This window comes from Pinus tabuliformis, chromosome 4_1, assembly GCF_031772625.1.
Source record: "Pinus tabuliformis cultivar Carrire ecotype Pingquan chromosome 4_1, CPIR1, whole genome shotgun sequence".
In the NCBI taxonomy this organism is placed as follows: Eukaryota; Viridiplantae; Streptophyta; class Pinopsida; order Pinales; family Pinaceae; genus Pinus; species Pinus tabuliformis.
Genome location: NC_142303.1, coordinates 920928030 through 920955600, shown reverse-complemented (window position 1 = coordinate 920955600; position 27571 = coordinate 920928030). Strand labels below are relative to the sequence as shown.

Genomic DNA, 27571 nt, shown 5'->3' with positions numbered 1-27571 from the left:
TTAATAACCCTAATCATCAAGTTACTAGCATATAACAACAACAAGTTAACCTATCATTCTCATCAACAACATATAACATAATCATCAGGTTATCTAATACATAACAACAATAGAAATTCATATAACTACAAGTTACTATCATTCTTGATTATCCAACGCATTTGCATATAACTACACTAATCAACTAGCATCTATCATGAATGTAACCATAACATCAAAAGACATGTACATAAAACTAATGTATATAAACCTAATGCATATAAAAATCCTTGACATACATACTTGCATGAAAAACATATAATACATGTATGGCGATCTTCTCTTACCCCGAAGTCCAATGCTGAAACCTTATTATGATGATCTAAATCTCCTGTTCTATCTCATCCAACACATTAGCATCATAACATACCAATATCACCATGATGATCCAAATTGCATACCATGACTTCACAAAGAATGTTTGACCTACTATTGATGCATAACTATAACCAAGACCATACATGCATAACGACTACATATAGACATATAACTCATGAGTACCAAACCATATTCACATCATTCTAGCTAGAGTCCCGTCATCAAAGCATGACCATTTCAACTTCACAAACCATGACCTCATGCATGAAAACAATGATTACTCCAATGTACGCATTTCCATATGCAACCATTAACATGCATAAGAAATCCCTAATCAACTACACATACACATGAACACATGTAGTCGAGCATAAGCGATCAATTCTTGTAACCAACCTACAAGATTGATTCATGTAATCAAACAACCAAGGATGCAACCTAACATACAAGGATGTAATCAAGATTCATATAATCTTGTAACCATTCATATACTCATGATGATGCATTCCATAAAACTGAAATCAAGTTCCTCATGATAACCTTACTACTACCATGATCAATATGATGCAGTGCAACAAGCATATGGAACACAAGTTTAAGAGCGACACAGCAACTGACATGCATGCATGACCAACACATTCACCCATATTTGTAGCACTAGATATGACCCAAAGAGAGCGCAACCCACTCTGATACCACTTTGTAACACCCCTTCCCAAGTCTACCCAAAGTAACCATGCCAACTAAGGTAAACATGAGGAGAGATGCTATTATGATCAAATTCGATATCCTATGTCACCTTAAGGAAGTGGAATCGAAGGAACATAACATACATTCATCCAACATCATCAATAGAACCCTCAAGAGATAAGTTAGCCACTCAAACAGCCTGCCCCTAGGTCCCACTACTATTTTGCAACTCTCAGGCCATAGTCGCTCTCATGTTATGGGAAAGAGAGTGACCAGAAACCCAAAGTCTTTCCCACGGGCCTGCCTACTAGCGACTGTAGACCAAAATTGCTAGTTCTATGCTAGCAACCCCAGGATTTAAGCCACTTTTCTAGCCCAAAGTCCTAGCCTATGCCCAAAACCTGTTGTAACTTCCAGAATTCATTAAAAACACGATAAAAATAATGATAAATCAAAAATCACCCTTAGGACTAGGCCTAAGCATCCCCAACTGGGACTGAAATTATGTCAAACAATTGGCATCAATGAAACCTATAGTTCTAGGATACAAGACTGAGCATAAATGACTAAAAGAACTTATGAAACATAACTGGAAGGATCATGTCCTTCTCCATTTAACTACTACATCATCAATTAGGTCTCGCATCCATCCATTTAACAATTACAGGTAAGTATATGAAATAACCATGACATAAACCAGTTATTCAACCATGCTTATAACCAACATAAAACCATATAATTATCAGAGATATGTGTTATAGACAATTTTGTGCCTTGCAGCATCAAGCATGAATTGTCAATAATCCAAGGGATCCAAAGTCCCTAAACATGATGTTCCTACCCCTAGAGGAACAAGGTCAGCAAACCAACAGCTCTCAGATCAGTTCTCCACCTGAGAACACTCAAAAACAAGCAATCCTGAAATCAAAGCAGGTGCTCCACTAGGCTTCTGCGCTGAAACTCAACTCCTCCATGGTGTACCTGCGTTGCAAAGCAGGTAGAACAAAGGCCACCTACGCTGAGCGAGATGGGACAAGTGGCACACTGAGTCATTGCTCTGGAATCTTCCAAAAATGACACTTGGATCAGGGATTTCGCCTTGTGATGAGTCAGAGGCTCTGTTTCTCCAAGTGGAAGCAAGGTTCTCCAAGTGGACTCAAGAACTGAAGATCAACTGAAGAGAGAGAGGACACAAGGCAGCTACACATCAGTTGCAAGCTGACTCATCCTTTCTCAATTCATCTATATATTGAGCTCTCTCCTATGAGCTCAGGAGGCTGGAATTTTGTGCAAAGTAATGATATGCTGTTGGTTTCACTATAGAACTATTGGGTGATTGCTTGAAGGAGGTGAAGAGGAGAAATTCTTTCTGCTGGGAGGTGTTGCTGGATTGGGGCCTTCAATGGTTGTAACCTTCTCAGAACTTTACTTCTTCCATTAATAAAAGCTATTGAGGTTCGTCTATATGCACTTGTTTCAATGATGTATTGTGATTTGTATATTTGATTTACGCTAATCCTTGAATCAGTTATGAATGCATGCTTCTTGTAGTTTCCTTCTTTGTTATTTTGCAGGATCTCATTGTAGTTGGGCCAGCAAAAGAGCAAAGAGCTAGGAGCAAGCAGCAAAGAGAAGAGATTGGAGCAAATATTAAGCGCAAGGCAACGGTTAGTGCATTTCTTCATTCTCTCTTGCTTTCATAAAGAAGTAAACCTTAAGTAGTTTTATTTGCAGTTGTTGCTGAGGTACTATCACCCTTAGAGTGGGATAGGGTCATCCGAATCGGATACTTTTCCCTACAACAAACTGGCGACTCCGATGGGGATCGTATCTGTTTGATTGTTTGTAGTATTTTTCTATTCATTTCCTGAATAAAAGAGTACCAAATCGAAAAGCTTTTGACTATATCAAAAGCGAAGTAGAGGGCAGCTACTCTAGCTCATTTTTGAGCATGTTCAGGATTTGAAGAGCTGATCTACAAGGATCCTTGTAAGCTCTTAGTGATAGCTTTTCATCTTCCTTGTCATCCCTTAGTGTGTGCTTGACTGATAGCTTCTGATTTGAGCAAAAACTGTGAATTTTTTAGAAAATTGTGACCCGGAAACTGAGAAAACGCAACTTTCGTTTTCCAAAGCAGGTAGTACACAGGCTACCTGCTTTGCAACGCAGGTCCCGAAGGGGCTACCTGCGCTGAGAGCCAGACTGGCTGTGCAGCACCTGCGTTGACCCAATTTTGCCTTGTGCATTTGGGGTTTCCTCCCTTTTTCTTGCCTGTTTTCACTATAGATTTTGCAGCCAGTTACCAGTCTTGTACCTGTTCTGAAACCAACCTTACTTGCCATCATTCCACCTCTGTTATATAACGAAATTGTACTTGTTCTTTTGTATTTCTTACATCATTTACAATTTCCCATAACGAAAGTGAACTAGTCTTGCTTTGGCCTCTTAGATCTGAACCTGTGTTAGGCATTTTGCTGGTCTAAAGAGTTAGCTTGTTTGTTGTCCATAGCTGATTAGTCTTTTTACTTTCGTCATTATGGTTTGATTTCATGTATTTCCAGTGATTAAACAAGTAAATCTTAAGGTGTCTTTTGATTTTGGACAAGCTTGTTTGTTTTCGCTTTAAATCGAAATCAAAGTTAAATAACAACTTTCTTTTTGTAATACATCAACATTAAGAAAGGGAAAAGAAAATACATGCATTGTGCATTTTGCATTTGACTGTTTGCATGCTGATTTAGGAAATTTTGCATTAGTGTGTGCTCTATGATCTGTGTGAAAAGATTTGCCTTTCTTCTCCTCAGTAGTTAAGATTTTCAAAGTTGAAAGATTGAAAAGTTTGCTTCTCATCTTAGACTGCATTCAGGAATTTGTTACATACATCTCGTGGTGATCCTTAAAGGCAAACTGCTAAACAAGATCAACATTAAAATAAATTCAATTTACATAACAACGCTTTGTAACATAACGCAAACACATAGAGGTCTAGGTAGAGACGTGTTCCGGCGTCGTTAAACATAGTGACTGTCGATCTCTACGAAGGTGGGTGATTCCTCCTGAGAGTCGGTGGCACTAATACGGACTTGTGCTCCCACGTACCGTCGTGTATATATTGGGAGACCCCTATAGGAACAAAGCCTTTATCCATAGGAAGCCGTGTCGGCCGCCCTACTGATCGCGATGCAGTGAACACAGCATTCACGAAGATCGACCACCCGTACCGTAAAACGTATTTTGTGGTTTCGCGAAAAGTTTGGCACACCCTCTGCCTAGAACTCCAGAGTAGTTTCTTTTGGCCTTTTTCAAACTCTATAACTGAAAAAGTCCATCCGAGCATTTGTCACTTCGGGCTCGTTAAAACATCGAAGGAGACTAGAGTCATCTTTAGCTTTTTCTCGACTCTTAAAACATGAAAAAGCGAAGTTGTGTCTAAAGCGTCGTTAATAAAATCTATTTTAATCGGAACATAATCACCTGTTATTCCCACGTTGATCTTTCAGTTGAAAAGTATGGAGCCCACCAACCAAGGAAGTCACCTTGGTGGAAGTCCCAATCCCTTCTCCTCTTGGGGAGATGTTGGTGCGCCTCATATGGCCACATTGTCACTTCCAGGATTGACAATTGGCCTACCTGTATGGCTCTTTTCAACTAATGTAGTTCAGACCACCACAAATCCTGAGCAGTCGAATCAACAGTCAGACCAGTCTAGAGCTAACCACCAGCCTTCCACTTCTTACAATTCTTCCTCTGATCCTTCATCTTCGCAAGGTAGAGCCGGCAAAAGTCAGCCTCCCATGGAGAAGAAGGAAAAGAAGAAGAGAGAAAAGAAGCAGAAGGGGCCTATGGCGAAGGCGACTGGGGGCAAGCAAAAGACATCTGACAAAAATCCACACATTGCACCGACCGGGCCTAAATCGCCATGTGTCATTTGCGAAGGGACCCACTTCCACCGTGATTGTCCTTGTATTCCCTGGATACTAAGGGACTGGTCCCCCAGGTTGCACAATCCGGTAGCATCAACCTCTGGTAGACATGTTGATTGCATTCCGTCAACTAGCGAGAGTGAAGGACAAAGAGGGAGACCAAGATCACCCTGCAGACTGTGTGAAGGCGATCACGCCATCCACCGTTGTCCATTCTTAGATGAGGCGAAGAGAGTTTTGGAAGATCGTCCGGTTTCACCGTTACGACTTCCTCCTGGATACCAAAAACTCGTGCCAAGTCCCTCGATAGTTGAAAATCCAGCTGGCCCGATCAAGTGGTCAGCTGAAGTGTCGGTCATTGAGAATGAACCTACTGAATCCAGACCAGACGAAAGTCTAAAGGTCGAAACGGCAGTTGACCCGGTTCTTCCTTCAGAGGTTTCATCCTCAAATGACACCGTCGTTGAAGATTCATCTTCGAATGACACCCTCACTGAAGAGAACAAGGATGACACCATCCAGATTCTTTTCATCAACACAGACTCTGATGAGCATCAGGGCAACGCGCCCATTCCTTTATCGCAGGAAGGAACGTCGTCAGGGTCGTATCCGGCCGTGTATTCGGTCCCACCACCAAGCAACCTGGTTGTGTCCTTTGATTGGAATCAACTAGGCAGACCCCGGTTACCAGCCAGTATCCCATTCAGAATCATCGTCCAAATCTACAGAATGGTGATGGCTGGAACTATCATTGATGAAGGGGCATCTGTGAGTATCCTTTCCTCTATTGCTTGGAAAGCGCTGGGTTCCCCGGCGCTTTTACCTGAGATGAGAAATCTGTCAGGTTTTGATAAAGGAACCAGTCGCCCGTTAGGGATTCTCCCCAATGTTCCCATTACATTGAAGGGGAAGACAGTTCATATGAACATCATGGTCGTCCAAGGACCCTTGGTGTATAACTTACTCCTTGGACGAGACTATATATATTGCATGGAGGCGATAGTGTCCTCACTCTTCAGAGTTATGTGTTTTCCGCACGAAGGAAGAATGGTCAAGCTCGTAGATCAACTTTCATTTCCAGGATCACGCATCGCAAATAGTCAAATACCATCCCTTAACGGTTTATTCACTCAAGGAATGCCTCCACCCCCGGTTCTACTTCCCGATGAATGCGAGTGATTCGGAAGAAAGAACTGGGACCCAGGGGGCATTCACCCTGGCCTGCCTTGGGCAGAGGAAACCTTGGGTATAAAGTTAATTTCCGCAGAAGAATGGGACTAGTCCGTACCCCGTCCGAAAGAAGGAAGAGAGGGTTGTTCTAGGATAAAGTTCTTTTGTCAAAGTTATGTGAGTGAGATAATCAGCTTCTCGCTCCCTTTGTCTAAAAAGTAGGCTCTCCTGAGGGAGGAGATCCATTTGTGGCGGCAAGTAGCCACCATCTTTGAAGGCAAGCCTCACCCATTAAAACATATGTTTTGAAGGATAAGTAGGGGCAGCCTCCAAAGAAAGAGATGAAATTGCTGCAACAAGTAGTCACCATCCTTAGCAACCTAATGATAGACATCGCCGGGAAAAAGAGTTTAGTTTGCGGCAGCGAACAGAACCATTTTTCTGATAGTAAGAAAGAGGCAGCGCCTTGAAATTATACTTTATACCTGGGGGCATGCGAACCTTTTGGAGTGCAAGCACGGGACGACTATTTATTTTTTAAATTTTTAGGTCCTCCCTTTAAACCTGTAGGTCTAACCCGTTAAACTCGTAGGATTAGCCGTTTCCAGCTTGCACAAAGAAAGGATGTGGGGCAAAAGTTAAAACTTCCCAAATAGGAGCATAGCTTCGTGAGATAAAGCTCCTTAAAAAATAGCTATCTCACCTGAGGCATTTCTTGTATTATGACTGGTATATTCGAGCAGTTTTAGCACACAGTTCATGCTCGTTAAAAAATAAACGCAAGATCCGAGCAGTTTTAGCACATGGTTCATGCTCGTTAAAAAATAAACATAAGTTGTGAGCAATCTTCCCCTAGAGTTCAAGCTCACCCAGAAAAATGAACCAGTAAATAACCTTGGTAAATGTAACCTTTGATAGCCATATTAAAGCCCATGGTCGTGTTCTTGCAGTCTCACCTCCATCCGTTCATTTGGCCAATCGTTCATCTCCATATGTTTGTTTACCCATTTTGAGGAACAGCTGCGAAGAGTGATTTCACTTAGCCATCCTTGTGACACTTCCGTGATTGGAAAATTCCAACCTGTACCTGGAATCTGCTGCTATCCCTGTTTATCACTCGTTCCTCAAAAGACGAGTCTTCTTTGAGCTCTTTTCTCCTGACTCGTAAAATATGAAAAGTTTGCCGAGTTTTGGCCTTCCAGCTCGTTAAACGACCGGAAGAGCTATCCCTCCTCTAGATTTTAATCTTTTTGGACCTGAGGGATTATTGCACAAAAAGATCGAGCGCTTGTTTTGTTCGGCTCGTTAAAGCAATCGAAAATTCATCCCTTTTGTATTGTTTTATACTTTTTCGGACTTAAGGGATTAGATGACGGAAAAGGAATTCTGGAGTTGACTTTATGTACCTTTTCAGACTCTCTAAAAATGAAAAGGACCGAGTTATCCTTGTCGTTAGACTCGTTAAATCCATTAAATAGCGACAAACTTGTCTTTAGACGAGAACGAGTTTCCCTATCACTAGGCTCGTTAAAACATAGCGATGGGCTTGCCCGAAGGGCAGGTTATAGAACAAGCATATGTTATCCTCCTCAAGCTTGATAAAAATAAAGAGGTACTGGTCAGCAATGACTGGGGAAAAATTGGGAGAACCTCACAGCTTTAATGGTAGCAAGTCGCTCTTGAACATGACACTTTGTCCTCCGTATCACATCGGGTTGGGTTGTTTCATTCACCGGTCTCATCACCATGGTCCTCGCCACACCATCCACATTTGGGGTAATGCTACCGATCCATCACATCAGTGTCGTTATATGTTCAAGAGATGTTGTTCTGCAAAGAGTCGATCGTGTCCCATCCACTGCCATACATTGTCCTTCATCCATTTCATGACCGCCACCCTGAATCATACATCACAGTTTGTTTTTCACCTCATCACAATCACTAGCTCCGTTCCGTGTCACTGATGTGGGATTCATTAAGGCCCTCCTTTGACGGATCGCTCCTTGTCGACATCAGCTCATTATTCAAGGAGTTGATCTAGGAACAACCCCTTCAGTACTTTGAAGCTTGCATGCCTCAATGGCAAGTTTCTCACTTCCGGCGACAGGTATACATCAATGACCTTCAACCAGAAGATTTTGCATGGTGGTCGACGCCAAGTCCTTTATTCCCACCATGTGAATTGTACTGCCGTACCTTGAGGGTCATCATCCTTATCGGTGATTCCTCTCGTGCTTGTTAACGGTTTACATCATTGACCGGTAATCAAGCGATGTCTTTCCATGTTCGACTTCAAGAAATTCTCACATGGATCGACTTGTACATCGAGTGAAGATCGAAAGAGATTGAAGACCCCGGATCTAGTTTCATCCATCCGGGCTGCGATATATATTCAGGATATAAAGACATTTGATATGTACATCATTGCAACAGATGATCATCCTTCTCAAAGGATGATAATTTCAGCAGAGAATTATCAGTCTATCATCAGACGATCGTCTGTGCTATGTACCAAAATGAATTTATAAAGCTGAGCATGGGAATGCCCGCCTCAGCTAGATCATGAAAAAGTATGAAAAATAATGTATTGTATTGTATCTTATTACAGGACACTTCTCAGCAGATTGAATGAACTTCGGATCCTCCTAATAAAGCATTTCACCCGATAAACGACCTCATACTTTAGGGGGCATCTGTTATAGACAATTTTGTGCCTTGCAGCATCAAGCATGAATTGTCAATAATCCAAGGGATCCAAAGTCCCTAAACATGATGTTCCTACCCCTAGAGGAACAAGGTCAGCAAACCAACAGCTCTCAGATCAGTTCTCCACCTGAGAACACTCAAAAACAAGCAATCCTGAAATCAAAGCAAGTGCTCCACTAGGCTTCTGCGCTGAAACTCAACTCCTCCATGGTGTACCTGCGTTGCAAAGCAGGTAGAACAAAGGCCACCTGCGCTGAGCGAGATGGGACAAGTGGCACACTGAGTCATTGCTCTGGAATCTTCCAAAAATGACACTTGGATCAGGGATATCGCCTTGTGATGAGTCAGAGGCTCTGTTTCTCCAAGTGGAAGCAAGGTTCTCCAAGTGGACTCAAGAACTGAAGATCAACTGAAGAGAGAGAGGACACAAGGCAGCTACACATCAGTTGCAAGCTGACTCATCCTTTCTCAATTCATCTATATATTGAGCTCTCTCCTATGAGCTCAGGAGGCTGGAATTTTGTGCAAAGTAATGATATGATGTTGGTTTCACTATAGAACTATTGGGTGATTGCTTGAAGGAGGTGAAGAGGAGAAATTCTTTCTGCTGGGAGGTGTTGCTGGATTGGGGCCTTCAATGGTTGTAACCTTCTCAGAACTTTACTTCTTCCATTAATAAAAGCTATTGAGGTTCTTCTATATGCACTTGTTTCAATGATGTATTGTGATTTGTATATTTGATTTACGCTAATCCTTGAATCAGTTATGAATGCATGCTTCTTGTAGTTTCCTTCTTTGTTATTTTGCAGGATCTCATTGTAGCTGGGCCAGAAAAAGAGCAAAGAGCTAGGAGCAAGCAGCAAAGAGAAGAGATTGGAGCAAATATTAAGCGCAAGGCAACGGTTAGTGCATTTCTTCATTCTCTCTTGCTTTCATAAAGAAGTAAACCTTAAGTAGTTTTATTTGCAGTTGTTGCTGAGGTACTATCACCCTTAGAGTGGGATAGGGTCATCCGAATCGGATACTTTTCCCTACAACAATATGAAAACCATTAAATCCACATATAAATCAGTGTAAAAGTAAGAGAACTTATCTTTTATTAATCATAGGAAAATTTGACCAGGTTCGGGACTTCCACGTACCACTTGACCATAGACATGGTTGAACCAATCCTCTCTTTTAGCCAGTCACCCTCGTGCCATATTCCAAGCATGAATGTGGGATATCATAGAGGAACCAATTAAAGAACAACCAAGGGAATCGAGAGGTTAAACCACCTCCACCCTCATCAAACTGTGATTACACCAAAAATGGTGCTCTGATCACAACTGAACCAAATTTGGAATGCCATCCTGAATCCATCACTATCCTTGAGGAAATTTCCATCTCCTTTTCTCTCAGGCTTTACTGCAATCCAAACCGGATCACTAGGCCATAAACCGAAACCAGTATCTTAGGATTTACTTCAATCCAAACCTTGATCACTAGGCCCTAAAATGAGACTTCTACCTCAAGCTTTACCGTGTATCCCACCAAAATCGGTCAAGGGATTCCTAGGCCTTTGGGAATGGAACTTGAGACCACCTTCAAATGGATTTTGAAATCCATCAGGAAAACTAAGGCTCAAAAACCAAAATAAACATCCCAACATACCATGGAATTCATAAAAAGGCTAGACTAGGCTGAAATCCACTGTCATAACCCAGAAAAACCATGCCACCAATAGCAAGAGAACCATACACCAACATGTAAAGCCATGCATATCCAAACCAGCTAGGAAATCACACATGAAAAAGGTCACTTACAAGTATTCTTGCTGAAGTTGATTGAGTCCTGCTTTCCTTTCCTTGATCCTTGTTTTCTTTACCTTTCCTTTCCTTGATCCTTGATCCTTGTTTTCAAGTCTATTGTTTTAGTAAATTACAATTAGTAGTTTGAATCTACAAGGAATTTCTACAATTCCAACATAGCCACTGAAACTGAATTCTTCTTTAGAGTCAAAACATACATGACATCCTTTAATGTGAGAGAAGAACCAGACTCCCTTTGAAAGGTAACAACATCGATGTCAGACGCGCTATACCTTCCATCATCACCCATCTCGATGTGCATATGGAGGTCCTTGTCCTCCAAGTCGCTGGAAAATTATTTGTTTCCCGTCATATGGAATGAGGCTCCACTATCCATACACCACACACTACCCATCATCGACGTCACCATGCATGCAATGAGGGTGAAATCCAACTCAAATTGTGAAGCTAGAGCTTCACTTGCCGCTCCTCCTATGGGCTTCTTGTCGGCATTCTTGTGCAGACAGTTTGTGGCAAGTGTCCTAGCTCATGACAATGAAAACATTTAATATTTGATAAGTCCTTCTTTCTGCCCTGATTGGAATTCCCTTTGGATTTGGATTTATTCCATTCCCCTTTCTTTTCCTTTCCATCCAAGGCACAATTCTCCTCATCATTATGCTTCGATGAAGTTCCATCTCTAGTGTATCGCCTTATCTCTTCTTGCTCCAAATAAGACCACAAACGCTCCCACTTTGGTAGACGCTCCCTCCCATTTACCTAATCCTGGTAGTTGTACTAGCTCTTGGGAAGGCCTAGAAGTGCTAGGCTAACCTCATTTTCTGCAAAAACTGTAATACCAATGCTCCCATGCTCATCCCAACATTGGGTGAACCTGATCAAGTATTGTTGTATTGTGTTGCCCTTCTCCATTTTGATTTTCTTAAGCTTATCCTTCAGTGCCAACTTCTTGTGGTCAATGTTCTTTTGAAACAAGTCTATCAAGGCTTGGCACATTTCATATGGTGTATCCTTCCAGTGGATATTTGAGACAATATGATCTCGAAATCCTTCTAGTATGATCCTCCTTGCCTTTGCCAAACATTTCTTCCACTCTACCAGATCTTGAGCATTAGTTGTTGGAGGATTAGGAATATCATTGTCTATGAATTCCTTCAACCCATTGTCTTTCAACACTACCTCCATCTTGTCCTTCCAAGTAATATAATTTAAGCCACCCTCAAGGCATACTCGAGTCTCAATCCATAGAAGGACATCCCGCTGGATCTAAATAATGATCCTGCAAATTCGATTTCACCTATAAAGATAAACTCGTATTCTTCTCTTCTACTGATATTTCAACTCTGATACCATGTAGAAATTCCTTGTAGATTCAAACTTCTTATGTAATATGCTAAAACAAAATAATTGAATCTACTCTATTCATCAACTGAAACAATTAACAATCGCAAAATCATGAAGCATACAAGAGAAATAATTCAATCAACACATTACAAAATGATTTCCCAGGGAAAGCAAGAACTAAAAAGCCTTGCTATATGTATATTGCATTAGTAAAAAAGTATGAGAAGATTACAAAGATTTTCTCCAACCCGAGCAACCTCTGCACTATCTCTATATCTCTCACAGCTTCTTAGACAATCCTTGGCCAATACTTAACCAATTTTATGCTTTCCCAAGTCCCTATTTCCTTACGTTATTTCCTTGGGAATTAGCCCCTATTAATTAGGGAATTTCATCAATTGGAATTGCGTAATCCATCATAGGCCTTCCTTTGACTGCATGCACCACCTATACAATTTGGATGATTATACAATCGATAGTACACTTCCATTGAAATCCAATATCAACTGGGTAACTCTCAGATCTCACATGCATGACTTATTTATGGTTGAATTATCAGTTAACTAGTTGAACACATGAAGCAACACCCCACTATTACACCTCCTACAAGTTCCTCCTACGGTTGGAACTAGTTTAACTGACTCTAACTCAATTAAATTAAATTAATTAATTACAACTCAAAATAAACTCAACCAAGGCTCCTATAAAGTAGGAGCCACTCTACATGACTCTAGTGAGACCCTCAACTCAAATTAACTGAACCAAATAAGTCAATTTAACTTAGTTAACTTGTACAAGTTGTCTTGTGATGTGGAATTACAATTTTTCTCCTAATTTAATTCAAGGGAAATTAAATTCGATTTTCTTGTTGCAATTTCAAAATATCTTCAGAGATAAGCTACCACCATTCTAACTAGCTTGTATAGCTTTATATTTCATAACATTTTTCTATTTCACTTATTAAGATAATGTAGTTCTCGATATATTATTGTTCTCTCTACAACTTTCTTTATGTGTGTTTCTATTCGTGTTCATACTTTTCATTTCACTTTATATACATTCTAGATTAGCTTGTTAGTGAGTATGTTGCTCTAATTCATAGATATGTTAAAAAGATGCAAAAAAACACCCGTGAAATATATTTATAGTAGGGGTCCATTCATTGTAAAAAAATCATATCATTGATTGATTTTATTTTATTTTATTTTATTTACATATAATATGTTAATTATTCTAATATAATTGAGTAAACATGTTTGGCTTCTATGAATCATTTGGTATGAGAGTGAAAACTTTCATAGATGAAGTTAAACGATCATATGTTTTTCCATCACCATTTTATATATATTTATATCATGGATGTAGCAAGAAAGACTATTTTCATTTTTTATCAAATGAGAATTAAACTCATTAATACAATAAATAAAACATTTGAAAAATACAAATATGAAAAAATTATTATAATTAAACATGCTCAAAGAAACTAGAAACAACAAAAAAATTATTTTTGAAGAAAAAGCCAAGGACAATGACCATGATGATGAAGAAAACCCAAGGATTAAAGTCAATGATGCATTCTTTAAAGAATCCATAAAATACTTCCATGAAACAAGGATGGTAGAAAAACTTAGAGTGGGTACTAAGGCAACACTCATTTTAGAACTCAATTGGGGTTTGTAAATACACAAGGAAATTTTATAAGTCAATATCTTTAACAAAATATAACAAACGGTTTCTCAACATGGATAATATGATATATCAACAAACTTGTACAAATTTCATAGTGCTCAAGGACTCCTCTCTATTCTATTCTCAAACTAATACATGGCTCAAGTTACGATGGTGCTAAGGCAAACATATCAATGTGCAGAATAATCCTCTACATGTTAAGATCAAGTTATGGCTTGTTCAATTACAAAATCGAGGTCATGAGTAGAAAAATGCACAAGAAAGACTCAAATTATCATTCATGCATTAGTACACTCTCCCATCTTCAACCTTGTATAAATACGAAAATGCAAGAAGCAACTTTCATGGAAGGAAATGTCTATGGATTATAATTAATCATCCATATCATAATGATATCACTCAAATGGAGAAGGTTTTGAAAATTCTTCTAGAGGTAAAATTAAATTAAAAATAAAAATAAATTTTATTGCCTTTCTTTCGGAGGACTTTGGAGGACAAAGCAATTTTGAAGAAAATTTTGAAAAAGAAGATAATGTTTATGTAAATAAAAAGAAGATATAGCTCTAAGGGTTAGCTCAAGCCATGTAGACTCTAAATTCAAATGTGAAATTTGTTGCTAGTTATTGTTGATCACAGATTCAACTTTCTTCAAATATATATAAATAAATTTTAATAAATATCATAGACATATACCATGAATTACCTAAACCATTAAATATAAACCACTCTCTTACATCCAATGCCAATCTACTAAGCGACACTGTTGAGATTCTGGATTCTTGTTGAGGACAATGAATCTCGAATTGAATCAAGCGCTCGATCCCATGTGTGTTTGATGAGTATTTTCCCTAACTATTAGATTTCTATTCTGCATAATTCTTTGGAATGTTTGACTTCACTTTTATTCGCTAGACTATTAATGTGTATTTCCCTAGACTGAATGTTTGGTTTCTCTCATTATTATTTCTCACTCTCTATTTACATAAAGTAATGAAAGAATTTTAGGGATAACTATAAAGCGATCTACTCTTGGAAAGTCTCTGCCATTATTTCAGATATAACATGAATAGGTAGTTAGATACATATTTGATTATCATTAGATATATTTTTAATTATCGTTTCACAGTTCCACATAAATGATTCATTGTTATTTCACTTGGAGAGAAAATTTTGGGCATAACTATCTATGTTCACTCGTTAAAGAAAGACATTAGCTTTTATTATGGACTTGTAAAGATTTAGGTTGATATGATTCATTGTTCTTTCACGTTGGACTGGAGAGAAAATTTTGGGCATAACCATCTACAGTTGACTGGTTAAAGGTCAAAGGTATTAGCTTTTAATTTTGGACTTGTAAAGCTTTAGATTGATGATACTTCAGAACTAAAATAAACATTTGGCAATTGATAATTATGTAGTCATGGGGTTAAGTTCCAACAGTTTTCGAAGAAGGCTTTCCTTACCCCAAAATTTGAGGCTTTTCTTACCCTAAAACTCGAATAGACTTATATTGGAGTTTCAAAGCAATAGAAATTGATAACTCCTTTGTATCCATTTATTTAATTTCTCCAATGTGTGTGTAGGGGGAATATTCAATGAATTCAACATTTGTGAAAACGAGGTATTTCTCTTAACTGAGGAGAGGTTGTAGATTTTTGTTGGTAGAGGTTGCAGTTTTTAGTTGGCATCCTACATTCTATGAAACAGTTTGGAAAGTGGTTGTCTAATTAGGGAGTAGGGAGGTTGAAATTTCTAAATTTACTTAGAACGTAAAATGAAGGGCATTGAACATGTAAAAACGTCATGAAATTTTTTTTGACAAGAAAAAAGGATTTGAAATTCTAGGCCTGAGCCGGACAACAATGACGCTTACGAGCCTTTACCATGCCAGCAATTCACATTGGAAAATCTCTCAACTATTAATTAGCAAGCATTGAGAAGTTGGTTAGCCTACTTCAACGAATGCTTCATAGGCTGGGTCGTCTACTTAATCCACATAAAAAGAATTAGCGAGACAACGTGCCAGCAATTCATGGTGCAAAATCTCTCAACTATTAATTAGCAAACGTTGAGAAGTTGGTTAGCCTGCTTCAATGACTGGGTCATCTACTTAATCCACATAACTTGAGACTAGGTCTTTTACTGGACCAATGGACTTATAGAAAACTCATATGTGAATTCCATGCTAGAGAGATATCTTTGATGGGTTATTGCTTCACCCATAGGAAGTTGGTAGATAGTCATGGAATGTGTGAGGAATGTACATTTTCAATGCGTAATGTCTCAAGTTTTGCAGAAGGCAATATCAACCAATCGAACTAGTTCACATGCATGTTAATGACAACATACTTGTCAAAGATAGGAGATGTAAAGCGATTGCTAATAAATGGGCACATGGATGATTTCAGCATAGAGGAAATAGAGTCTGAGGAGAAAGCACACAACCATTGGGTGAGTAAGGACTTGGGCTCTTGCAGAAATGGTCGTTTGAATGACATTGTATTTTCAGAAATTTTCAAGAGGTTTTTCTTTAATGGGCGTGAGGATGGTATTCTGAAACCCCAATGGAATGCATCTGATTATGGTGGAAATGTTGTGGAGAGAGTGTTGGAGGAGGAATATGAGTCAAAAATCCAATATGGTGTGTTTGTTGAGGCAATCGGGGGAACATCTCTGAGGTTTTTGTTAATTCCCCAAATGAATCTATTGTGGGTGCATCCTCATCTGTGGCTAATGGTGAAATCACCTTAATGGAGGTGGTGGAGAGAACTAATGACAATGTTAGGGATTTGAAATTGGTTGCTGACAGGGTTCAACGTTTGTCCAGGAGACTTGAAGTTGATCAGAGTGATGATGCCTGAGTATATTTCCAGTCTCATAACTATGCTGATAAGTATATTGCATATCCTGAAATTATTACACATTAATGTGCAATGGCACGTCATGTAATGCTTGCATAATAACAAGGGAAGGTACATTCTATGATCAGGGTTTCCAGAGACTGGACTCTGTTTAAGAACCTCAAGAGATTGGGAGATTGAATTCTATACCAACTTCAAAAGGCTTTAGTAGTACTGCTTTGGAGGATGAGGTTTTTGAAATTGCAAAGAATGGAAATTGTATCTGAAGGTATGACAACCTTTTTTTGATGGTAGTGATGATTTAGGTTTAAGGAGTCTATGTTCTGGTGGTTCTGAAGAGGTTCTTCCAAAATCTTCGAAAGTGTCCCGTGCACCCTAGTATGACAAAGCATTTTGATGGTAGTTGTTATTTAAGTCATAAAGGATGGTTTGTAACACGCTAAAATGTAAGATAATATCATAATTGTATAGAATTGTTGGGTAGAAGTAATTTACTACATTGTCTATTTGATCAATAGAATCTAAACCAAAACAATTTCATATAATAAATCAAATTAGCTATGGAGTGGCAGGAAACCATATATGAGGCATCTGTGTGTTTGTAGAATCTTACCAACACAGTTTCATATAATAAACTAAAATAGCTATGGAGTGGTAGGAAACCATTTATGAGGCATTTGTGTGTGTTTTGCAGCATTGTGTATGCTCACATGCTCAAGGAAAAGTGACAAGGTTTAATGTATGTTGTGCAATCGTTTCCTTTCTACAATTAGAAATCAAAATCTTACATAATTTTCAATGTTGAGGATCACAAACTCATAATTTTTAAATTGGAAAACAGAATGAGCCAAAAAGAAGGATAATTATATATAGCTTTATTCACAAAGCCAGTAGGATGGAGAATTCAGAAGCAAGATTATATAAAGAAGAGATATGGATAATATTAAGCACCATGCACTAAGCCAATTATTGACTTACTGCTTTTTCACTTTGTCCATTGAATATCATATTATTTTCATCTTGATCCAAAAATCAATCCAAAATGGAGAATTTAGAACGAGAAGCAAGATCCTATCCAAAAAAATGTGGAAAAATAGCAACTGAAGAACAGTGTTTGAGTCCAGAAACAACTGATTATAAACTTCTTTTTTAATGGCCACTAATTATATTGAGAATCGTTTCCTTTCTACAATTAGAAATCAAAATCTTACATAATTTTCAATGTTGAGGATCACAAACTCATAATTTTTAAATTGGAAAACAGAATGAGCCAAAAAGAAGGATAATTATATATAGCTTTATTCACAAAGCCAGTAGGATGGAGAATTCAGAAGCAAGATTATATAAAGAAGAGATATGGATAATATTAAGCACCATGCACTAAGCCAATTATTGACTTACTGCTTTTTCACTTTGTCCATTGAATATCATATTATTTTCATCTTGATCCAAAAATCAATCCAAAATGGAGAATTTAGAACGAGAAGCAAGATCCTATCCAAAAAAATGTGGAAAAATAGCAACTGAAGAACAGTGTTTGAGTCCAGAAACAACTGATTATAAACTTCTTTTTTAATGGCCACTAATTATATTGAGGCACATACATATGAGAAGGCAATAATAAAGTCCAAATTGCAGAAAGTTATCAAAGTACTTGTAAAATTCTTTTTTAATGGCCACTAATTATATTGAGGCACATACATATGAGAAGGCAATAGTAAAGTCCAAATTGCAGAAAGTTATCAAAGTACAGGTATATTCTATTCACTAGAATCCAACATGAATATGGACTATTTTAATGTGAAACCATTCAGATTTCTAAATTTCTTATATGCTACGTTTTGGTCTTTACTAAATGTTGTGTTGAAAGTGCTCGAATCTAAAAATATTTCAGCTATACATAATGTTTAGGTCTTTTTGAGGCATAGGATGCCATGCTTTGCATATTTGAAACTTATTCGAGCTTTGGTGGATGAAGATTATGGGATCCAGGTCGAAGAAATGTAGTTATGGCTCTGGTGGTTACATAAAGTCATAGGTATTCTTTCATAAAAATATTTGAAGTTTGTATCACAATCATGGATTTCAAGCATATGTAGAATCTGAAGAGAAATAAATCTGAGAAGTAGACATTTTTTAGGCTGCAATTTCCAATTGTAAATTAAATTTATCTAATAACATTTTACTTAAATATTAATTTTACTTACTTCCATATTCTTACTCCTGTGATCAAAATTTCTTTTTACCTCTTAGTGCAAATACTAGTTAATACAATAAATACAACCCTTTATAAAAATGCAAAAATTTCCATATGTTATCTTTATATTAAGAGTTCATTCATTGTAAAACATTATATGATTCATTTATTATATACAACTTATATATTAATATTTTATCAGGCTGGGTACCATCTCATCTGACTTTGCTTTCATATTTTGGCTTTCTCAAAGCAGTCTCCTTTTGGTTTATGATATATTTGGATCAATACAGTTCCTTGTTATCTGCAATTTCATATACCGACAAATAAATTTAGTTTACCGTGTGGCAAATTGAGACTGATATATTTTATAATATAAACAGACTATATTATCAGAATATGGGAATATATATATATATATATATATATATATATATATATATATAATTGAGTAGATATTCTTCACTTTTATGTGTTAGTTAATTTTAATATTTTTATTAACATCACCTCATTCAATGAATTCCGAATGGATATTCATGAATGTAAACTTGCATACCCAAGTTATTATGAGCTTAATATTGATTATAAATTTATTCAAATTAAAAATCGATTACAAAAATTACAAATAAATAATTTATCTATTTTGGTTTCATTATTTTTGTATTTAAATAATAATTTTTTATTATTATTACCTTTATTTATATATAAACAAAAGTTATTTTAATTTTTAAAAGTTGTAAGAGTTACTTCAAATGTTTTAGAGCTAAAAGTTAAGTTTTATCACAAGTTTGATTTTATTCAATTTTTTTGGGGTGAAGCTGTCTACCAAATTTATTATACATAAAATTTGGGGAAGTTATATATAGCATGGAGTATACCCAAAAAAAAATTCTGCTTAACTGAAAGCTTGTTTTCCTCGGCTATAAGATAACATGTTAATGACCCAAGATCCAAAAATATCTAATAAAAATGAAAACTTACCTTTAGAAACCACTAGCCAATAATTACATGTGGTGTGGTTTTAGTGGAATAATAAAAAAAATGCGAAAACTAACGCAGACTATTATTGCAATTATCGCGGAATACAAAATCAAAGTTTCACCGAAATGTGAACTTGTCGGAGTGGAAATAGAAAGAGTTTGACTTGACATGTGCCTGCAATTTATTGAAGAACTGGCTTTAGCCTAAGGAACAGGGGCAGACTATACAGAAATTATGCCAATGTGTAGAGCAATGGACACCATTATCAGGGTAAAATTTTCAGGGGCCTCATCATCTCGTTGTCTTCGTGGTCCAAAATCTGCAAATTTGAAATCCAACAGAATTAACATATTAGCCAAGATATGCATATTCAGGAATCGTCGGAATTATAATGCTGTACAACATTCAATATAGATGCAGTTTGAGGGAAAGAGGACACTTACATGGCAGTGATATACGTAACCTGGTTCAGCACTCGCATTAAAGGGATAAGATTGATTAGAGTCCAAGAGAGTGAAGGTAAGGAAAATGGTGGTCATATATCCAGGCTGCATCTTGAACACGTTCTTCCACGTTCTCTCGTTAGCAGGAGTTGCGATGACTCTACCCTGAGCATGCTTCTGTATATTGCATGCCACAGCATTGTTCGTCTTGTTCATGCAGCTCTCAAATTCGGTCAAATTTACCAGCTGTATCTGACTGAGGGTCTGAAACAAGCCGAGATGAATATGGAGAGGATGGTTGTCCGGAGTGAGATTGATGATATGCCATAACTCGTTGGTTCCTTGCCTCGGCGTCTCAGTAGCCGGTGCCAGAAATGGTAAAGCATTGAGGAACAAATGGGTCGGATCACCCGTGGCGCTGTCGTATTCATACAATGTGATGTAACGCGTTTGGGCGATCTCGTTCTTGTTGGGAAGAGGATATGAAACCAATCTCGTTGGGATGGGGGTGTCGGGTTCCTTAGTTTTCTCAATCACAAATTTCATGACTTTGCTGTTGAGATTATCGACGGCACTTCCGGAGGGGTATGGATAGGGAGCGCTGTTTGTGAGGATGGCCTCATCCGTGGATGACTTCGCGAAGTCGATGATGACGTCTGCGATCTCAGAGGGGGCCAGCAGCAATTCCTTAACGTTCACGGGCCTGGGTAAGTAGGAAGAGTCGGAGCCTATCTGAGTCATATGAAGTCCGTTACTCAGCGCGAAACTGTAGAATCTGGCGTTGCCGGTATTCACAATTCTGAAGCGATATTTCCTTCTCTGTACCTTCAAGTAAGGCCACGCCTTGCCATTCACTATTATTGCATCTCCAAAATACTCTGGCTGCAACGCCACACCATAGTTAGATAATTCAGTCTGGAAAAATAAAAGCATGCAATGAATGATTTATGGATATAGTGCTGTACCTGCCACTGGGGATGAATGGTGGGGTTGTCGCCGGTGGAGTTCATGTAAATGGATCCATTTTTAAGGAAACTTTTATCGGACACGAGAAGACTACGGTCATATTCCGGCCCTGAAGGAAGATTCAGAGGTGTCTCCACGGTCGGGTTTCGAATGATATAGTCGCCCACGAGGCCGGCCAAAAGATTTTCTCTGGTGAGGCCGAGGGCGTGGTCATGGTACCACAGATTGCCGGGTTGCTGGACATTGACGTAGTGATATTGAGATTTGGTCCAGGCGGGTCCGGTGTCATTGAATCCCGCTGTAAACCACGCCAATGAGTTCCCATCGCTCTGCGGTTCATGGATTCCACCATGCAGGTGAACGACCGTTGGGACTCCGCCGTGTTTGGGCTGGGCAGTCACGAGGGTGGGATCCCACGGAAGAATAGGTCGAGAAGGCAGATAATTTTCCCACGTCACGAACGTTTCTACGCCTTGGATGGCTTCGATCGTTGGACCTGGCACACTCGCACTCTCCCTCGATGTTCCATACGCAAATACAGTACTTGAGGGGAAATCTCTGTGAAATTTCTGTTAACAGAACACATATAAGAGACGAGTCATTGGCACGAATAAAAAGTACATACAAGTTAATTTCCATGGAATACAATGCGCGTTTTAATGTATTAGGGATATAGGTCCCGTACCCATTTTTTCTCAAACATCCCAATCCGAAGCTCGCCCGCCTTTAAATGTCCATCTTGGCCGACGATATACCCCTTTAGCATGGGCATCTGTGGCAGCTCGTCCACGAACATCTCAAAAGTCGAAGCTATCTCATGCAATTCCTCTTCAGTCACATTCGCAGCCTTTGCTAGAGAGAAGTGGATGAGAATTAAAATGCAAACCAGTACAGTAGAAACATGCTGCATATTCTTTGCCAGCGTCATCTTCAGACCTGCAATAACATATTCGGTCTCATTAAAACCCTGTGAACTATTTTCCATTCCCTGCATCTCTACATAGAGAAAATACAATTTTCATATCACATGGTTTCGCAGTATGAAATGCATACTTACTCTAAATTAATTCTTATGTTAAAAGGAACATTGAATGTCATTATTGTGGAAAACCTGGACATCTGGCAAAAGATTGCTATAGGAGAAAGAATAATGAATCAAATCAAAGACATAGCAGGCATAATGGAAATTACATAAACAGAGACACCTCAGTGAATGATGGATTTAAAAATCTTAAGTTATTTCTTTCTGATGCTGCATTGTCTGCTGAAACTGATGATGAGAATGCTTGGTTTATAGATTCTGGTGCATCGGCACACATGACTTGTAATAAAGAATGGTATGATAAATATTATGAGAAATCTGATGGTACACACATTTACCTAGGAGATGATAGGTCACTTAAAGTTCAAGGCTATGGCATAATAAATGTGTACTTACCTAATGGACAAATGCGACAGATTCATAATGTGATGTATGTACCTGCTCTTAAAAAGAATTTGCTATCTGTTTCCACTATCACTGATAATCATTTAAAAGTAGAATTTGGTAAATTGGGGTGTATAGTGAAAGATGTTCAGGACCACTACAGGGTTGTTTCTACAGGTACCAGGGTTGGAGGATTATACAGATTGGATGTGACAGTCAAGCGCCATGTTGCATTGACATCCCAAGAGACATCGACAGCAGAATTATGGCATCACAGGTATGGGCACCTAAATTACAATGATTTATCGTTGTTACAAAGGAAATCAATGGTTGAAGGTCTTCCTGTTATGAAGTGTGAACATTTACCATGTGAAGCTTGTGCACTTGGTAAGCAGCATAGAGAAGAGTTTCCTGTTCATACTGAGAAACGGAAGTATGATATTCTTGAATTAATTCACACTGATGTATGCGGACCTATGCAAACTAGGTCTCTTGGTGGTGCTTCATACTTTGTTATTTTTATTGATGATAGATCTAGATATACCTGGGTCTATTTCATTAGAAGGAAAAGTGATATATTTGAGTATTTTAAAGAGTTTCGAAATATGGTTGAAAAACAAACAGGAAAGTGCATTAAAATACTCAGATCTGATCAAGGGGGTGAATATAAATCAAAAGCATTTAACACCTATTGTAAATCTAATGGAATTCAACAACAGTTCACAGTGCCACATACCCCTCAGCAAAATGGTGTTGCTGAGCGATGGAATAGAACCTTGGTGGAATCTGCTCGTAGTATGCTGCAAGGTAAGAACATCTCTAATGGTTTCTGGGCAGAAGCCATTAACACTGCTGTTTATCTGAAGAATCGATGTCCCACTAAGAAATTAGTTTTTCAAACTCCTTTTGAGGTTCTTTATGGTTATAAACCTGATGTGAGTCATTTCAAAGTCTTTGGATGTACTGCTTTTGCTCATATTCCTGAAGCTAACAAAAGAAAACTTGATGCCAAGTCCCTCAAGTGTATTTTCATTGGATATTGTACGGATCAGAAAGCCTATAAATTGTTTGATCCAAGTTCCCATAAACTATTTGCAAGTCGTGATGTATTGTTTCATGAGCAGACTGATAAAAGTAATACAAAGAATGATACATGGCATATTTCTAATGATGCGCATATCAAGCTTGATACTTTGATTAAGCAGGAACAGGAACAGGTCCAGGTACAGGTACAGGATCAGGATGATAGCAGCAGTACGAGCACATCTAGCAGCAGTGAGTCATCACAAGGGGGTGATACACCTCAAAGCCGACGAATCATGGATGAATCACCCACACCAAGAAGGTCGTCCCGACAGACTCGGCCTCCTGCAAGGTATAGAGACTATGCCTTAATGTCTAATATAATGAATGTTGAAGAACCAATTGATTATGAGCAGGCTAAACAACATGAATCATGGATTAATGCTATGAATGATGAGTATGCTTCTATTATGAAAAATCAAACATGGGAATTAGTGGAACTTCCTGAAAATAAAGTTCCAATTGGAAGCAAATGGTTGTACAAAACGAAATTTAAAGCAGATGGTACAATTGATAAATTTAAGGCAAGATTAGTAGCAAAAGGATATGCTCAACAGGAGGGAATTGATTATGAAGACACTTTTGCACCAGTAGCTAAGTTGAATACAATTAGATTACTGATTGCCTTAGCCACAAAACATAATTGGAATATACATCAATTGGATGTCAAATCTACTTTTCTCAATGGTGATTTAAAGGAAGAAGTTTATTTGGTTCAACCTGAAGGGTTTGTCAAACAGGGACAGGAGCATCTGGTTTGCAGGTTAAGAAAGGCATTGTATGGTTTGAAACAGGCACCAAGATAATGGTATGTAAAGATTGATACCTTCTTTCTTCAGAATGGGTTTGTGAAAAGCAAAAATGATCCTAACTTGTATGTTAAGAAAGATGAAAAAGGAAATGTTGCTTTAATATCTTTGTATGTGGATGATCTCATTATAACAGGCAGTGCTCACAAATTAATTGAAGAAATTAAAGTTCAGTTGTCACAGGTTTTTGAAATGAAAGATTTGGGTGAAATGCATTACTGCTTAGGAATTGAGGTATGGAGAGAACCTGGTAAAACTTTGATCACTCAAAGCAAATATACAAAGGAGATTCTTAAAAAGTTCAATATGACAGATTGCAAAGCTATGTCAACTCCCTTAGAACAGAATGCAAAGTTGTACAAAGAAGATGGATCGAAAGAGGCAGATGGAACATTATATCGTCAGTTAGTGGGAAGTTTGAACTATCTCACCACTACCAGACCAGACATTGCATACTCAGTCAGTATCCTTAGTCAATTCATGGCTAAGCCTTCAGGAAATCACTGGAATACTGCAAAGAAAGTTCTCCGATACTTAAAGGGAACAGTGAATCTTGGTATTATGTATACTGATGTATCTGATGTTGCACTGACAGTTTTTTCTGATTCAGATTGGGTAGGAAATCCAGATGACAGACGATCTACCTCTGGCTATGCATTTCATATTGGATCAGGAGTCGTATCTTGGAGTAGTAAGAAACAGCCAACTGTTTCTTTATCATCAACAGAATCAGAGTACAAAGCTTTGACCAATGCCACCTATGAAGCCATTTGGTTGCGAAGAATTCTTGCAGATCTTGAAGAAGCGCAAAGTGGTGCAACATGTATCAATTGTGATAATCAGAGTGCTATCAAATTAGCACATAATCCAGTTTACCATGCTAGAACAAAACACGTTGAGTTACAGTACCACTTTGTCCGTGAGAAAATTGAGTCAAATGAAATTGGATTGATATTTTGTAACACCAAGGATAATGTGGCTGATATATTTACTAAGCCCCTTGGTAAAATCAAATTTGAAGTTTTTAGAAGTCAGTTAGGTATTGTAGAGAATCCATTTCTCCATTAAGGGAGGATGTGAAAATAATGCAGAGATAGATTTAATTATGAAGCAGTTGAACAGAATTAGTTATGAGCAGTTGAACAAGAATTAGTTGTGAGTGGTTAGGAATTGGTTGCATAAGTTTTCCTATATAAGTGTGATGTAATTAAGCAATTGAATTAATGAAGTTGTGTGTCTTTGTGTTGTATTTGTTTTTAAGTTACTTACTCTAAATTAACTCTCCCCGATCAGAACAGCAGTACCCGCGATGCAAAGACACCCGGTGTGATGGCCTGGATGATTGCAATACCTCGTCACTAAATACAATTCGTTAGTTACTTCGTTCAGTGCTAAGTGAGAGTTGTCATTTTTTCTTTGGGGACAAGGATCCATTTCCACCTATACATATTCCTTTTTTTATTAATTTGAGTTTGCAATTTGACAAAAGAATATATATATATATATATATATATATATATATATATATCCATGATTAAACCCATATTATTCACGTTGAAGGCACCTACCCCGCTGGATTTCTGCACGTCCGTTGCGTTGCAGGGCCGTTGCGTTTCGGTTGGGCAGTACAGTGCATTGCTAAGAGAGATTGGGTTAGTGGCTTAGGTTTAATTTTTAATAATTATAATAAATTAATTATAGTCAAAGGGTAATTTTTTGGATTAATTTATGGGATTTTTGTGACCATTTTATAACACAAGAGTATATAGTCAACAACCTGTGACTATTTTATAACACAAGTAGTCAATAACTTGTGACTATTTTATAACACAAGAGTATATTGTCAACAACCTATGACTATTTTATAACACAAGAGTATATAGTCAACAATTTGCAAGCCAAATATATTAAATCTTATAATTAGGGAGAACCAAAATTCACCCATCAAAAAATCTACTCCTTAAACAGAGAATATACTCCCCATAAAATATATCTACTCTTTGAACAGAAAATTATAGCAAACCATTCTTTTTCAGAGAGAAAAGCATCATGGATTATATTAAGAGAATATAAAGATCTGATACATAATATGGCCGCCTCATCCTGAAAATAAGACAAATAAGACAGATACTGCAAAATGTTCTGAGCTCTTATAAAAAATAACTGACCAAATAACTTACAGATATATCATCATTTCATTTTGAGTCAATATTTAAAAACCATCCATATACTCAATAAAATTTGAAAAACATTTTAGTTAATTTTACCCGACCAAACTTACAATTAAACCACATATTACTATTCTTCAATAATATGCGATGCACAGATCTGGGATCTTTGCCTTGCGCGTGTTAACTATAAATGAGAGTTGGACGATTCACGCCCCCACCAGGACTCTTAGGCTTTTTAGGTATATCTAAATTTATTAAATTTAAAATTTATTTTTTGAATACGTATTTATTTTGCCATTGGGATTATTAAATCTAAATTTAGGTTTTTTTAAATATATGGTTTTAATTAGTTATTATATGGTTTTTAAATCTTCGGATCTATTACATGCATCTTTTAAATTGCCCACACCGGTTCATCTTTTATATCTTGTTTATGGTAATTAGTTATGATTATGGCCATACATTTTTTTATAATAATTTATAAGAGTGATTTTTATTATTTAATTATTTATGAATTATGATAAGTTTTGTTATTTATATGTATACATATAAATAATATATGTATATGTATATGTATATTTGTATATATGTATACAAATATACATATACATATACATATATATATATATATATATATATATATATATATATATATATCTATATCTATATCTGTGTGTGAGGTGATAAATGGCGAGAGGGAAGGATGAGGATGTTAATGTCCCTACACACGTCATTTATGGTGAAAACATTTGATAGGATCAGATCACACAACGCGAGCCTGAACAACATTTTGGAGGGCATTCTATTTATAATTGTTATCTGCTCAATTTGAGTTCTCGTTTGTGAGCTATGGGAAATGATGGAGGGTGTTGTGGAGGGTGATAATGTCTATTGCGCAGGGTGGCCTTTCTTCTTGGCCACACCACGCTTAGAGGTGCCATTTG

The 27571-nt window shown here is 37.6% G+C and overlaps 1 protein-coding gene across 1 annotated transcript; it reads right to left on the bottom strand.

Annotated features, from left to right (window-relative positions):
- Positions 1–19831: 19831 nt before the first annotated feature.
- Positions 19832–22087, bottom strand: LOC149179164 (multicopper oxidase LPR2-like). The gene is made up of 4 exons (XM_089423785.1): positions 21824–22087; positions 21138–21707; positions 20173–21054; positions 19832–20048 (listed from the first exon to the last, which is right to left on the bottom strand). The coding sequence occupies exons 1-4, from the start codon at positions 22064–22066 to the stop codon at positions 19995–19997; spliced, it is 1749 nt and encodes a 582-aa protein (XP_089279911.1). The 5' UTR covers positions 22067–22087; the 3' UTR covers positions 19832–19994.
- Positions 22088–27571: the final 5484 nt, after the last annotated feature.

Excerpts from the sequence above, each read along its gene's own strand:
- LOC149179164 (XM_089423785.1), bottom strand. The coding sequence starts at position 22,066 with ATGACGCTGGCAAAGAATATGCAGCATGTTTCTACTGTACTGGTTTGC. Across the intron at positions 21,708-21,823 it reads GGATGTTTGAGAAAAAATGG|AAATTTCACAGAGATTTCCC; the intron begins GTACGGGACCTA and ends TTCTGTTAACAG. Across the intron at positions 20,049-20,172 it reads GTTACGTATATCACTGCCAT|ATTTTGGACCACGAAGACAA; the intron begins GTAAGTGTCCTC and ends TCAAATTTGCAG.